The sequence below is a fragment of the Urocitellus parryii genome, chromosome 6 (genome assembly GCF_045843805.1).
Source record: "Urocitellus parryii isolate mUroPar1 chromosome 6, mUroPar1.hap1, whole genome shotgun sequence".
Lineage (NCBI taxonomy): Eukaryota > Metazoa > Chordata > Mammalia > Rodentia > Sciuridae > Urocitellus > Urocitellus parryii.
The window spans coordinates 187,656,139-187,669,845 of record NC_135536.1 but is presented as its reverse complement, the minus strand read 5'-3'; the positions used below and the strand labels follow the sequence as shown (position 1 = coordinate 187,669,845).

Here is a 13,707-nt window from a genome sequence, read left to right as displayed (position 1 = left end):
GGCGCTGCTGCTTCCTCCCTCAAGTTACTTCTTAGTTTCTCAGCACAACCTGGGCAACTCTGTCCCCTGGGGAACGCCGCAGAGCATACAGGATGGGCCACAGCAGCCACTGTGCCCAGAGCCTGTAGTACAAGCAGCCGAGCAACTCCAGGACACTGGCTTACCCCCAGGGGGCAGGAAAGAGAGCCAGGTATTATGTAAGGACCTTATGAGGAGGACATGCCATCTAGGGTATGCAAAGTCACTGTTGAAAGTAACAACGAAGAAATCATTTCTATGTTGGTTAAATGTGTGTGTGGTTTACATTCATTTATTCAGCACTTATTTATTGGGCACTAATTATATGTCAAGTTCTAAGGCTAGAGACACAGCAGTTTCTCAGCAGGCATGCCCTCATGAACTCACAGTCCAATAGCGAAGACAGACAATAAAGTGATTAAGAAATGCATCTATAATAAATCAGAGGCAGGGAGAAAATACAGTCCAGGGAAGAGAAGGGAGCTCAGTTTCAAAAGATACATTTTCTGTTGCATCCATTAGAAAATGTAATTTTTTTAAAATTTTGGATTGAATTAATTCAGTGAGATTGGTACAAGTTGTGTATGTTTCTAGCCCCAAACTATATATATATATATATATATATATATTTTTTTTTTTTATTTTTTATTTTTTGCTGTTTTCTTACTGTGGTTAAAGATGCATGGTATATTCTTGCCACACATGTTCTGTTGTGTTCCCTATTAACTTATTTTGTATATTGTAGATTCTGTATTGAGAAGTTCTACTGCTCAATTAGAAAAAAAAAAGTTTATATTTCAACAGTTGCAACTCTGTGACCGTTTATAATAATATTTAAATATAACCACGAATCGAAGCATCATTTTCAGCAACCCTTTGCAAGCCTTTGGTCCACACTGCCTGAGTTCTGGTCCCAAAGTCAAGCCCTTGATGTTTATTTTTGGCCTTCAAATGCTTCTCACTGAAGTCTGTAGGCAGATGCTGTAGAGGCCATGTTTTATGCATCAGATCAGCATGTGGCACAAAGCCATCCCCTGTGGGGTGCAGACAGGAAGGTGTGGTGTGGACAGGATACCCATCGCTGGGCACAGACATGGAAATGACACTGAGCTCTCCTCCCGTCCAACCACCTCCTCTTCCACCCCTTGCAGCGGAGGCTTTCTGCTCAGGTTTCTATGGTTACATAATCCTGTCCATCCCAGGGACGGTCTGTGGTTGTCATATGTATCTCAGCCACATAAACACCTCTGTAGCCTGAAATCAGCATCTCCAGCTGGGTCCCCTGCAGGGGAACCAGGTCCAGTGGCCATCCGCTCTTCTGTCCTTGGTGGGCATGTGAAGACATTGGTGGTAGAAAGCTGACTGTTTTGTTGAGTTCATTTCTGGATCCTAAAAAAAAGAAGACTCTCTCCTTTGTGAGACTTGTCTCTACGGCTGAACAGGGAGACCCTAGAGGGCCATGTTCTTTGAACAGCAGAAGCTTCATCCATTGGGATTGAAGTCAGTTTTTTCACCACTGTCACCATAAGACCAGACAAGAACAATTAGAGGAGGAAACGTTTCTTTGGGGACTCACAGTTTCAGAAATCTCAGTCCGTAGAAGGCCAGCTCCATTCCTCAGGGCTTGAGGTGAGGTGGAAACATCACAGCGGAAGAGTGTGGCAGAGGGAAGCAGCTCAGGTCGTGGAACCAAGACGCAGAGGGAAAGATCTGCTCAACAAGGACAAAATAGAGACCCCAAAGGCATGCCCCCAGGGACCCACCTCCTCCAGTCACAGCCTTCCTGCTGCAGTGACCACCCAGTTAATCCCTTCCGGGGGATTTATACATCTAATAGGTTAAGGCTGTCGTGACCCAATCACTTCACCTCTGAACTTACTTGATTTGTCTCACACATAAACTTTTGGGGGACACCTAATAACTAAACCATAACAGGGACTCTATTCCTAGTGTTGGAAAACCATATCTGGTTTATCTTAAACAATAGAGGAAATTTATTGACTCAAGTATCTTAAAACAATTTGGGGCAGAATAGCTGCACAGCCATTGGAGGTGGGAGCAGGATTAGGCAAGTCTAGGTGGAGTTAATCCTGTATTATAGTCTTGGACAAAACATTTCCCCATGTTCAATGTATCTACATGCAGAACAGAGTAGAATCTGACCCCAAGGTTAAGGCAGTGAAGAGGATAGACCGATGAGACATTGCTCCTGTTCTAGCCACCTATGGGACACCTGCAGGCCCATGAGAAGAGCTAGTACTCTTCAAGTCCCTGAAGAGTAACCTAGGCAACTGTTATTATCACAACCCACACACCAGAGGTGTGATCTACAGCAAAGCCAACAGGGGACTAAAATTGTACTGCCCAGCTGTGTGGCCTCCCAAATTAGCGACTTTTTAAAGTCAAGTAAGAACAGTGAAGCTGAAAGATTTATTTAGGGTTTCTATGAGGAGCAAAGGGAAAGTTCTTTATGGAGCTCTCCTTTGGCCTCCATACGCCTTACCTATCTAGGGTTACCACCAACTGAATCCATATCAGTGGATTAATCCACTCTTAGGTTACAGCTCTCATAAGCAAGTCATTTCACCTCTGAACATTCTTGCTTTGTCTTGCATGTGAACTTTTGGGGATGCCTCATGTCTAAACCATAATACCAGTTGGCTTGCCTTGATTCCACAAAAGACATGAGATTCTGGTATCAAAGACTGTGTCATTGGTCCCCAACATGACCTCAGGCCCAATGAGTCATGAGGAGGACTTAAAAGAATGCAGAATAGTGTTGTACTCAGAGCTCTGAATTTTTTCAGTAAAAGGACAGAAAGTAAAATCAACAAAAAGAAGAGGGTACCAGGGTGAAATGTAGGGGGACAGACACAAGCTCCTAAAGTCCTCTCCTAGTGCAATGACAAGGGACACACTTGATTCCCACCCCCCATGAGCTGTGACATCATTGTGAGGAGTCTCAAACCTGGGAAGCTTGTGAGAGCCACAGCACCCAGTGTCATTATTGGGCACTGATCACATAGGCATCTCTTCCTGACACATACCTGATTTCCAGATTCTCAGAAGGAAAGCAGATGTTTAGCACAAACCACACTTGTCTGTACAGCTTAGGTGCTGTGAGCCATTCTTATTTGTTCTGGGGATGTTGGAAACCCTCCTGAGTTCCAAGTTCCTACATGTCAATCAAAGGCCAATGTTGCAGGCAGGCCTTCCTAAGGATGCTGGTTAGAGCTGCCATGTGGACTTCTATCTGCACAGAGACCTGAGATTCCCTCAGCACCACAAGAAGCTTCACCTTCATGCCCTGTTCCCTCATCCCTCAACTGCAAGGGGGTGAGTCAGAGGTGGGCTCAGGTGTAGGCCATTCACACTTAGGTTTGTTTCAAAGCAGAGGAAACTCAGAACAGAAATATCCAATCTCTTATAATGGGCTCTGAGCAGAGCTGGCCAAGCTTCACTTAGAGGAGACCTCGTCTTTATTACACTGGAAACAGACAAGCCTGCCCAGTGCTCTGGAGCGAGGCACTATCTCTATCTTCCAAGGCTGTTGGCTACCAGGATTCTTGAAAAGATGGTCCAGGGAAAAAATACCAGGTCCTCTGCTCAGAAGACGTGCAAAGAACAGGGTTGGGGATGTAGCTCAGGGATGGAGCATTGCTTAGCTAGTACAAGGCCCTGGGTTCCATCCCCAGCACCACAAAAACACAAAGTGAAGCAAATAATACAAAAGGGAATGATGTATGGAAATGAAAAGCAGCTGTGGAGAACTGAATTCCAATACAACCCCCTCGCAAAAGTCAGCCATGTTGTTAGAAGAAGAAAAGATTGTTGCTTGGAGGCAAACCACAAGTTTTTATTGCAGTGGACAAAATTTTTTACACAACGATGATAACAGCAGCCCATATTTATTGAATGATTACTACTAAAGCACTGTTCCAGCTGTTTGTATATTTTAGCTCAGTCCTTCCTAAGTGACAGAATGTCTAAAAGGTCATGATAGGTCCTATTTCATGTCCCCCCCACTCCCCATTTTGAGATGAGTTCAAACCAAGGACACTTGTCAACAAAGTGCAAAACCATTGGATACGAACATGAAAAGTGCTGCTCTTAGCTAAACGTGTTTCCTTCCTTTTTTTTTTTATTGAAAGAGTAGTTATTAATCTAATAGGATGATTACTTCTGGGAAAACATCTAATAGAATTACACATATATTTTCAGCTCTGCCATTTTTTTATTTTTTATTTTTATTTATTGTTAAATATTTGTGTCTCATGCCCAGAATTCTGTACCATTTCCTCCCAAAGAAGGGAGAGGAAATGGTGGGTGGTGGTGGGGGTGGTGGGGGTGGTAGCAACTTGACCTCAATTATGTTAAATTCATCAGGAGGATGGAAGTGGTGAGGAGACCACTTAAGAGATCTTCCAATGTGACAAGCCCTGCGGTGTCATGTTTCTGGAACTAGGCTTTCTTTCTTTTTTTTTTTTAATAAAACATCTTTTAACATTTTTTAATTTTTCCCTAACGGTGTACCCCAATCTATAAATGTGCCATTCCTGTTTGCACTCGTAATGTATCAACATGTATCAACGCTATTTGTTAATACTGTTTTCCCTTCACCCCTGACTTTAATATGCACATCTTGAGCACCTCCTATTTTTCAAGGACTCTACTGAGCTCTAGAGGTGCTGCAGGGAACAAAGCAAAGGCTTACACTATGCAGCTATCATTCCATGGCGGGGGGGGGGGGGAGGGCACCAGGGCCAGGACAGTACCCAAGTCACCCTCCCATAATGCAACAAGGGCCCCAAAATACTTGGTAATAAAAAGAAATAGTATTCTGATGCTCCCCTCACACACATCACACATTTTTCCTTTTTTCCCCCCTTTTTTATTGGTACTAAGGATAAAACCCCAGGTCTTGTGCATGCCAGGCAGTCAGTCCACCATTGAGTTACATCCCTAGCCCTGATGGAGTTTTGTGTTTTGTTTTTTTAAAGAAACCAAAATCAATGCCAAAAAATCATGGTAAATAAGAAATCAAAACTGAAATATATACCACAATATGGAGGAGTAATTTGCAATGAAGATGATAAAGGAAAAGAGGGGGTCTGTGTGACAGAGGAGTGTTCTTTTAGATGGAAAGGTTAGGGACAATCTCTTTGAGAATGGGACCCACAAATAGACTACTAAGTCACTCCAGAGAGTTAGCTGGGCAAGCATTTAGGATTAAGAGATCATCCCCAAGAAGGATCAGAAATTCTTGTGCTCAGGAAGAGAAGAGGGAGGTCCATGTGGCTGGGACTTAGTGAGGGAAAGAAGAGTGGCCAACATGATTTAGGAATGGTAGCCAGGGCCAGTTTATGGAAGGCCTTATGTATTCCTGGAATATTCTACTTCCCTAAGACTAGGAATTAAAAGTAATTTTTGTTTTGAATTATCTCATTAATGATCTAATTTTCCACTTTATTTCAACTTTCTTTTCGAACCTCTCCTAAGTAGGACCTGAAAGGATAGCTGTAAAACTTCTTAAAAATCCTAATATATAGTTTTTTTTTTTTTAAAAAAATTCTCACTCTTGAAATGAGTTACTTACTCTACATGTCTTATCTTTCCAGACAGAATATTAAACTGCAGCTATGGGAAAGAAACTAAATAGAAATCTCAGGAAATCAAACTCCTAATGGTTTAGATGTCTAAAATATGCGGGAACAAGTGTCTCAGCATTTAAAGTACTTCATAGCTGGAGCCGGTGAATGGAATACAAACATGTATACCATGTGAAACTTCTTATTTGTGCTAACAGATATTTTTCTGGGGAGTAAGTCTAAAGTTCTTGTCAAGTTATCAAATAGACCCAATGGCTCCAAAAAGTTAAGAAACACTGTTTTTACCTACAATGATGACCATTAGGATTTCTGGTAATGGTACATGTACTCCTACTGCTCAACCTTGTCTATTTAATCTCCTAATGTATTAGCTTTTTCACTGCTATGACCATAAGACCTGAAAAGAACAACTAGAAGTGGAAAAGTTTATTTGGTGCTCACTGTTTCAGAGACCTCAGTCCATAGACAGCTGGCTCCATTCCTCAGGGCCAGAGGTGAGGCAGAACAGCATGGTAGAAGAGAGTGACAGAGTGAAGCCGCTAGGGACATGACACCAGAAAGCAGAAAGTGAGCTCTACTCAACAAGAACAAAATATATACTGCAAAGGCATGCCCCCAGGGACCTGCCTCCTCCAGCCACAGCCTACCTGCCTACAGTGACCACCCAATTAATCCCTATCAGGAGATTAAAGCACGGATTAGGGTAAGACTCTCATAACCTAATCATTTCACCTCTGAACTTTCTTTCCCTCCCTCCCTCCCTCCCTTCCTTCCTCCCTCCCTTCCTTCCTTCTATACTGGTTATTAAACCCAGGGTGCTTAACCACTGAGTTAAATTCCTAGCCCTTTTTATATTTTATTTAGAGTCAGGGTCTGGAGAAATTGCTTAGAGCCTTGCTAAATTGCCTCAGCCTCCTGAGCCACTGGGATTAGAGCTGTGCACCTCACCTCTGAACTTTCTTGCATTGTTCACACACACGCTTTTGGGAGACACCTAGTATGCAAACTATAACACCTAATAAAGTTTGTAACTCCATGTTAAGAGAATATAGCACAAGAATTCCAACTCATGACCACAACAGACCAGTGCCCATCTCCTTTAGAGCAGTTAGGATGAGACTTCTGATCCCTGACTAGGCAGTGCCAGGGCCCCTTTGCCAGCTGAAGCAGCCATAGAGGATGGATGCCGCCCCTCGGCCACCTTAAGGTTAAGGAAAAGTCTCTGCAGTGGGGGTTGACACAGGGGTTTAGGATAAAGAAATAGATACACTGACTTTTAAAGGAAATTTCCACAAGCTATTGAGATGCAGAAAGTACAGCTGTAAATCTTGAGCAACATACCCTTGTCCACCTTCTGGTGAAACAAGGGGAATGCGCAAGAAAAGAGAAAATTGGTGCAAAATTGTGCAGCGCTGTCCTGCCTTCTCCTCTAGTCCAGCCCCTAAAACTGCATGGTTATAAATACTAACACCACTCCACTGGGTTGCTTGCTGTCTGTCCCTGTAGAGATGGCCTGTATTCTCCCTTGAGCATGTATTCCTTGCTTTACCCCTAGGGCATCTCATCTCTCTTTTGAGATTGTCCCCCCCGACACACACACACACTGAATGTGTCTCTACTTTCCTAAATAAAACTCAGTCTATACTTTTGGAAGGGGGGTTGGTGGGACACCAGTGTTACTAGAGGATGATGATTTTTCTCCAACATGATTTCATTCTTTCCTTTGCTTGAAATCCACAGCTTGACAGGATCCAGGGATCCTTGTAAGGAAATTCCCTCTGTTGGTTCTTTCAACAAAGGCAGAGGAAGAGGAGGCTGACAATAATCACACCTGCTTCCTGGTGTGACTGGGAGGCTCAAGTCACGTGCCTGACATGGCAGCCAACTCTCAGCGGAAAATTGTTGCTACTGATGACACTAAACCACACAAATTTTAGATGTGTGTAAAAAACAAGGTTGCCTAGAGACCCATATTCTAAAAGAGGAAACCAAGGAGGAAGAAAGAGCTCCAGCTGCCTGAGCTTTACTGATGTGTGGCTGACATGGTATTGTGGCGCTTTCTCCAGCCAGCCCTGCAATGGAAGCTGGGGTCATCCTGGGGACATAGCTTGATGCTGCTGGGAGCCATGCTAGATGATGCTCAAGTCTTTCAGTGCAAGGATTTGGATAGAACTCATGAGCCCAGAGTTTTATATTTCTCAGTTTTAGAGTCTACCCAAACCCCTCTGGAATGAATCTGTACAATTTTTTGTTTGTTTATTGAGGAAATATATCTTGAGTATGCCAATTACCCTTCTAGTCACTGGGGTACAGATGGGAATAACACAAAGTCCTTGTTCTCATGCAGATTGCCACTAAATATGTCATAAATCAACGAGACACCAACTGATGAAAGCGTTTTTCTTTTAATTCTCATTCACTACAGTAACAGATACCCAAAGCCTACAGACCCCGAAGTTTTTACATCCACATATTTTCTGGAGACCTGTTGCAAAGTGGGGACTATTTACAACATTTTTGCATTTCGTTAAGGTCAACATGGTAAATTCCAATATGGAGATCTGCCTTATGACCGTGGACACACGTTCCAGTAATGTATAATTTAAGGAATAAACAAATGATCAAGAGTGTGACAGCAATCATGGATTCTGGCAGAAGTTTGGTAAGGGATTTGTGTTCTCAATACAAATATAATAGAGCCTGTCTCTTGGGGAGGGTGTGTGTGCGCGCCTGCGTGTTTATAAGAATAGAGGTATTGTTTGTCAATTATATCTGCTTTTGTTAAATAAATAAAATAGCTTGGGTTTTAGGAGACTGCGAATGAAATGCATGTATGTATCCACTGTATGCTCAGTTGCATCATATACCACATATGGTACACATGGCAATGCCAGAAAGTTCCAGGCCTTCAAGGGTTGTACTTCCCCAGAATCTGCTGTAACATCACAGTTTCTGGAGGCAACTAGGTCACAGCTGTCGCTCAACAAAGACACCTCCTTTTAAAAACACCAATGTTAACTGAAACGAAAGGTCCGTCTCCTTGCGCCCTTGGTAGCCCGGTCCTCCAGGCGCTCGCGGTCACACATGCTAGGGTGGCACGCCAGAGTCACCGTCCTCGCCGCCCTCCCGCAGCCAACTGTGCAGCAGAAATACAGGGAACCCCATTGGGTAAAGAGGAAAGGACCCGCCGCGGCCCCTCCGCGCTTTGGCCCTGCGCGCCGCGGAACCACGCCCAGCTCCCCCCCCCCCGCCCGCCGGCGGTGCTCTCCACGGCAACCGGCGCTTGGCAACCGCTCCCCAAGCACCGCTCGGCGGCCACACCCCATCCACATCGCCCCGCCCCGCTGCGTCACGACGGGAGTGTGCGTCATCATGGCGCGCCGGAAGTGATTGACGATTTCGTCAGAGACCCAGGAAGTGGCGTCGTCAGTGTTTGGCTGCTGGCGCTGACTCCGGCCTTGCGATGGGTTGCGACGGGGGTACAATCCCCAAGCGGCATGAACTGGTCAAGGGGCCGAAGAAGGTTGAGAAGGTAAGCGATGTGGGCCCGGAGGCGCCCGCGAGCGGTGAGACTCTCGGAAGGGCCTGGGAGCGAAAGGAGGTTGACGGGGAGCCGCGGGTTCCAGACCGCCAGCTGCGCTTCTGTGCCCTGTTTAGGGGATTCAGAACTGACAACAGCATTGAAAGCAGCACTTATTGAGTGCTTGCTGTTTCCATTCACTGGGCAGTACGCCAACATGCGGTGTCGTGATTCTCACAGCAGCCCAACGAGTACGTACTTTCATCCCCGTTTTTAGACGTGGCAGTTGAGGCTCAAATGGAAAAAGGTGCAGAGCTAAGTGGCAGAATCAGGGTTCCAATCCCATCTGCGGTTAGTAGCGATGATTCAAATAGCCACTATTTATTGAGCTTTGTATGCATTTACTTTGTTTCCTCGGAAATCTACCCTAACTGTACCCTTACCCCATAATATCAAGTCCTTCTCTTTTTAAACTATTTTATCACACTGAATTCTGTGTCTGTGATTGATTTACGTCCTTCCCCACCACACTGTGACCGCGACTGCACCCATTTGTCCTCTAGAACTAACAAGAGTTTCTGGTAAGTTACTATTTTGAATACTTGAGTGAGTGAAAAATAATCTAATTTGCACAAGTATTGGAGCAAATTATGTGTAATAATTGTCATGCTAATTATGGGGAGTTTGAGTCCTGGGAAGTTAATGAAAGTGATTACAGTCACATACTAGTAGGTAGTGAAGCGAAGATTATCATTCAGTTATTCAAGATTTCAAAAGTTAGCATTAGTAATGACTTTTCTTTGATATCATAAGGTATGTAAATTGTGTACTACAGTGCCTAGCACATGTGTAGACTCCTTATATTCTTATTCAGAGAAGTTTTTTAAAAGATAAATCCCATATGTCAATATGGTATTTGAAACACACTGGTGGTTCCCATCATGTTCAGAATAAAATCCTATCAAACTGTGTGAACAGACCCCTATTTTTTACCTCATTGGCCCTCTCCGTTCCTTTTCATTTTGTTTCAGCTTCACAGGGCTTTTTTCCTCAGCCCAGGTTATTTCATTACCCTGAAAGCTTCTTGTCTAGGTAATGACATCATTTGTTTCTTCATCCAGTTCTTTGCTAAGCAGTCACCTCAGTCTTCTAGTTGAAGTAATCTTAGTTTCCAGCCACTCTCTATCCTTCTCTAGTGCTTTACTTTTCTTTATTAGGACTTGTCACTGTAGTTCCTTGTTTATTGTCTCTCTCTCCCATTTGGACAGGTCCTTGCATGTTTTATCTCTGTATCATGTTTGTCACATAACAGACAATAAAGAAGTGTTGACTGTGAGAATGAGTGAATACCTAGGAGGATGAAGTGTGCCCTCTGATCATACCTACATGTATGTGGGCTGATGCTGTGTATAACACTCATGGGAGATTTGCTGCTTCCTCCAAAAAAAAAAAAAAATTCAGTTCACTTTTGTTTTCATGTGCCCAGAAGCAAAGAGGAGGAGGTTAATCAGAGGCTTTACAAAAAACACATTTCGGTGGGTAAGAAAGAAGAAAGGGTGATCTGAAACAACAGGAATGCTCAGGCAGAATAATTTCTATTATCCCCACTGATGCAATAAATATTTGCCATATATACTGTTCTAAGCTCTTGGGATGGATACAGCAGAGAACAAGTCAGTCCACCCCTTATGGAGCTTACATTTCAAATCCATACTGTGAAGTAATAAGAAATACATACATGGATGCTTCCCTGGTTCCTGACACAGAGCTCTAAATTTTCCTGGGTAATGGGAGTGTCACTTGTATGGTAACTTGATGAGCTTCTGGTTTGGGATTGGTCAGCAGAAAGACCAAGCTATGATTGGAAACTTGTAACTTTCACATAGCTCTGCCCCACATACTCCAGGAAAGAGAGAGGCTGGAGATTAAGTTAGTAACAGGCTTTGCCTATGTGATGAAGTCTCCATAAAAAAAAATAAAAGAAAAAAGAAAAAGAAAAACTCTGAAATGAGTTTGGAGAGCTTCTAGGTTGCTGAACATATCCATAGGAACAGCTCCTGGCTTGAGACCTTTTCACACCTCACCCTCTGTACCTCTTTATCTGGCTGATCATTTGTATCCTCTGATGCATCTTTCTAATAAAACTGTCTTCCTAGGTTCTCTGAGCCTCCACAGGTTATCAGAACTGAGTGGGGTAGAGTAACCTCAGATTTACAACAGTTGGTCAGAAGCATAGGTAACAACGTGGACTTGTGATTAGCATCTAAAGTGAGAAGGGCGGTCTTGTGGGACTGAGCTATTAACCTGTGGAATCTGAGGCTAGATTCAGGTAGACACTGTCAGACTTGAGTTGAATGGTAGGCCACCCAAGCAGGGTAGAGGAATCAGTTGGAGTGAAGGAAACCTCACACATTTGATACTAGAACCTCTGGAAGTATTGAGTATTGTGAATGAAAATATAAAAGAAAACAGTTGGTCATTTTACACCGATGTGTGCTGATTTATTACTTGTGGTGTGTTTGATCTGGTCCAAAACATTGCTCTAATTTGGGACCTTGCCCTAAAAAGAAAAGAGGCTTTGGAAAAACATTTTTCAGCAATTTGGAGGGAGGGACCAATTTTTTAAGTCCCTGGAGAAGGAGTAATTTATCATTTTTCTCCCTGTTCCCAACTTTCCAAAATGTTTTTTGAATCAGTAAAGGACTGTGGCTGAAGCGGGTAGGGGATCCAGATGGTGGATCCCGGGCTTGCTGAACATGGCTTTTTGAATCTGAAAAATGTAGATCTACTTCATTATGCAGATCTCTCTCTTTGGGATTTTCCAGTATGAATATTGATTTAAAAAAAAAAAACTATTTAAGCTGCCAGATCTGTGGCTCTTGAATCTGAGGAATGAATAGAAGAACAATTACGATAGTTTTTGTTTTAAATAATAGAGTGGTAATTAAGAACATGGTGTTTATGGGTGCGGTGATACATGGCTGTAGTCCCAACTACTTGGGAGGTGGAAGAAAGACGATCTCCTGATCCCAGGCATTCAAGGCCAGCCTGGGCAAATTGGTGAGACCCCATCTCAAAAAAAAAAAAAAATGGGGGCTGGCACAATGGCGCAGCCCTGTGATCCCAGCAGATCTGATCGGGAGGCTGAGACCAAAGAATCATGAATTTAAAGCCAGCCTCAGCAAAATCGAGGCACTAAGCAACTCAATGAGACCCTGTCTCTAAATAAAATACAAAATAGGGCTGGGGAGGTGGCTCAGTGGTTGAGTGGCCTTGAGTTCAATCTCTGGTACAAAGAGGAAAAAAAAAAAGTGGTATCTAGAGCCAGTTGGTCTGGGTTATTATCCTGGTTTCTTCATTTGCTGCATGACCTTGAACATGTCACCTAACTTGGTGCCTTGGTTTCCTTATCTCCAGTGGGGAAAATACTAACTTGTAGTCCTTTTGTGAGGATTAAAGGGCTTGTCATGGCAACTGCTTAGCACAGTGCCTGGAATACAAGGCACTTAGGCAGTAGCTGCTGTAAATTTTAAAAATTAATTCCAGGGGATTTTTTTCTTTCTCTGTCGTCTCTAAATCATGTCGTTCTGTTACAATATTTCAGTTTGCTGTTGTAGGAGTAAGGACAAGTGGGCCTTAGAATGTCATAGAGGTAAAAATGTAGTTTGAGGGCTATGGAGGGCTTTATATCTCAGTTTTCAGATCATGGATGTTTTACTCCATTTTCTGTTGTTATAACAGAATACTCTCAAGATTGAGTAATTTATAAAAGAATTACTTTTTGTATTTCTTGGAGGTGGGAAGTCCAGTTGTCAAGTGGCTGCATCTGGTAAGTCTCCTTCTTGCTCATGGGTACTCTTAGCAGAGTCCTGAGGTGGCCCAGTGTTGTATTCCACAACTAAACACTCAAGGTCACTCCAAGTGAACTGGGCTGCATGAAATAACCACACAACACACAGAAATACCTTTTTCTTTGGGTCCTGTGCAGACTCCTCTGACCTTAGGAGTCTGTGTGTGTTTGGGGGGGGGTGGAACAGAGAGAGCTGAACCCTTTTATTGGGGAGAAGCCATTCAAATGAGGCAAGGGGTCAGGTTTCAGGGGGTTGAGTCTAGCTTCATGATGTCTGCTGTCAGCCGGTTGACTGACATCTAGAAAGGCCATGTCCAACAGCAGAGCAGGAGAAGGGGACACACAAAGAGAGTTTCCATGGAACATTCTATCCTGAACAGGACAAAAGGGTAGGATTACAAAGGAAACAGGTGAGTGTAACTCAACCCTAGGGGCATGCCTCTCAAAAAGAACCTCCTTGCTATCTGAGGGGTGGGGGAGACCAAGTCATGAGTCATGGCACTACTGTGCCAGACTACGATGATCTTTCGGATCCGCGTGGTACATCAGGACTAAAGGCATGGTCACTCAATGTGGCTCCCCATAGCCCAGGGCACTATGTGCCAAGAGGGATAATACAAGAGACAGAGCCAAAACGGGTCTTTATAATAGATCCACTCTCAAAATAACTTACTAACCCATCATTCATCCATGAATGGATTAAAATATAT

General features: G+C 43.6%; 1 protein-coding gene across 1 annotated transcript in view; it reads left to right on the top strand.

The window, feature by feature from the left end:
* The first annotated feature begins 9,014 nt into the window (after nt 1-9,014).
* Nucleotides 9,015-13,707, top strand: part of Rtf2 (replication termination factor 2) — a 46,095-nt gene continuing 41,402 nt past the window's right edge. Inside the window, exon 1 of the mRNA XM_026406777.2 lies at nt 9,015-9,159. Within this exon, the coding sequence (XP_026262562.1) occupies nt 9,091-9,159 (69 nt within the window). The 5' untranslated portion in view covers nt 9,015-9,090. The remainder of the gene's footprint in view (nt 9,160-13,707) is intronic.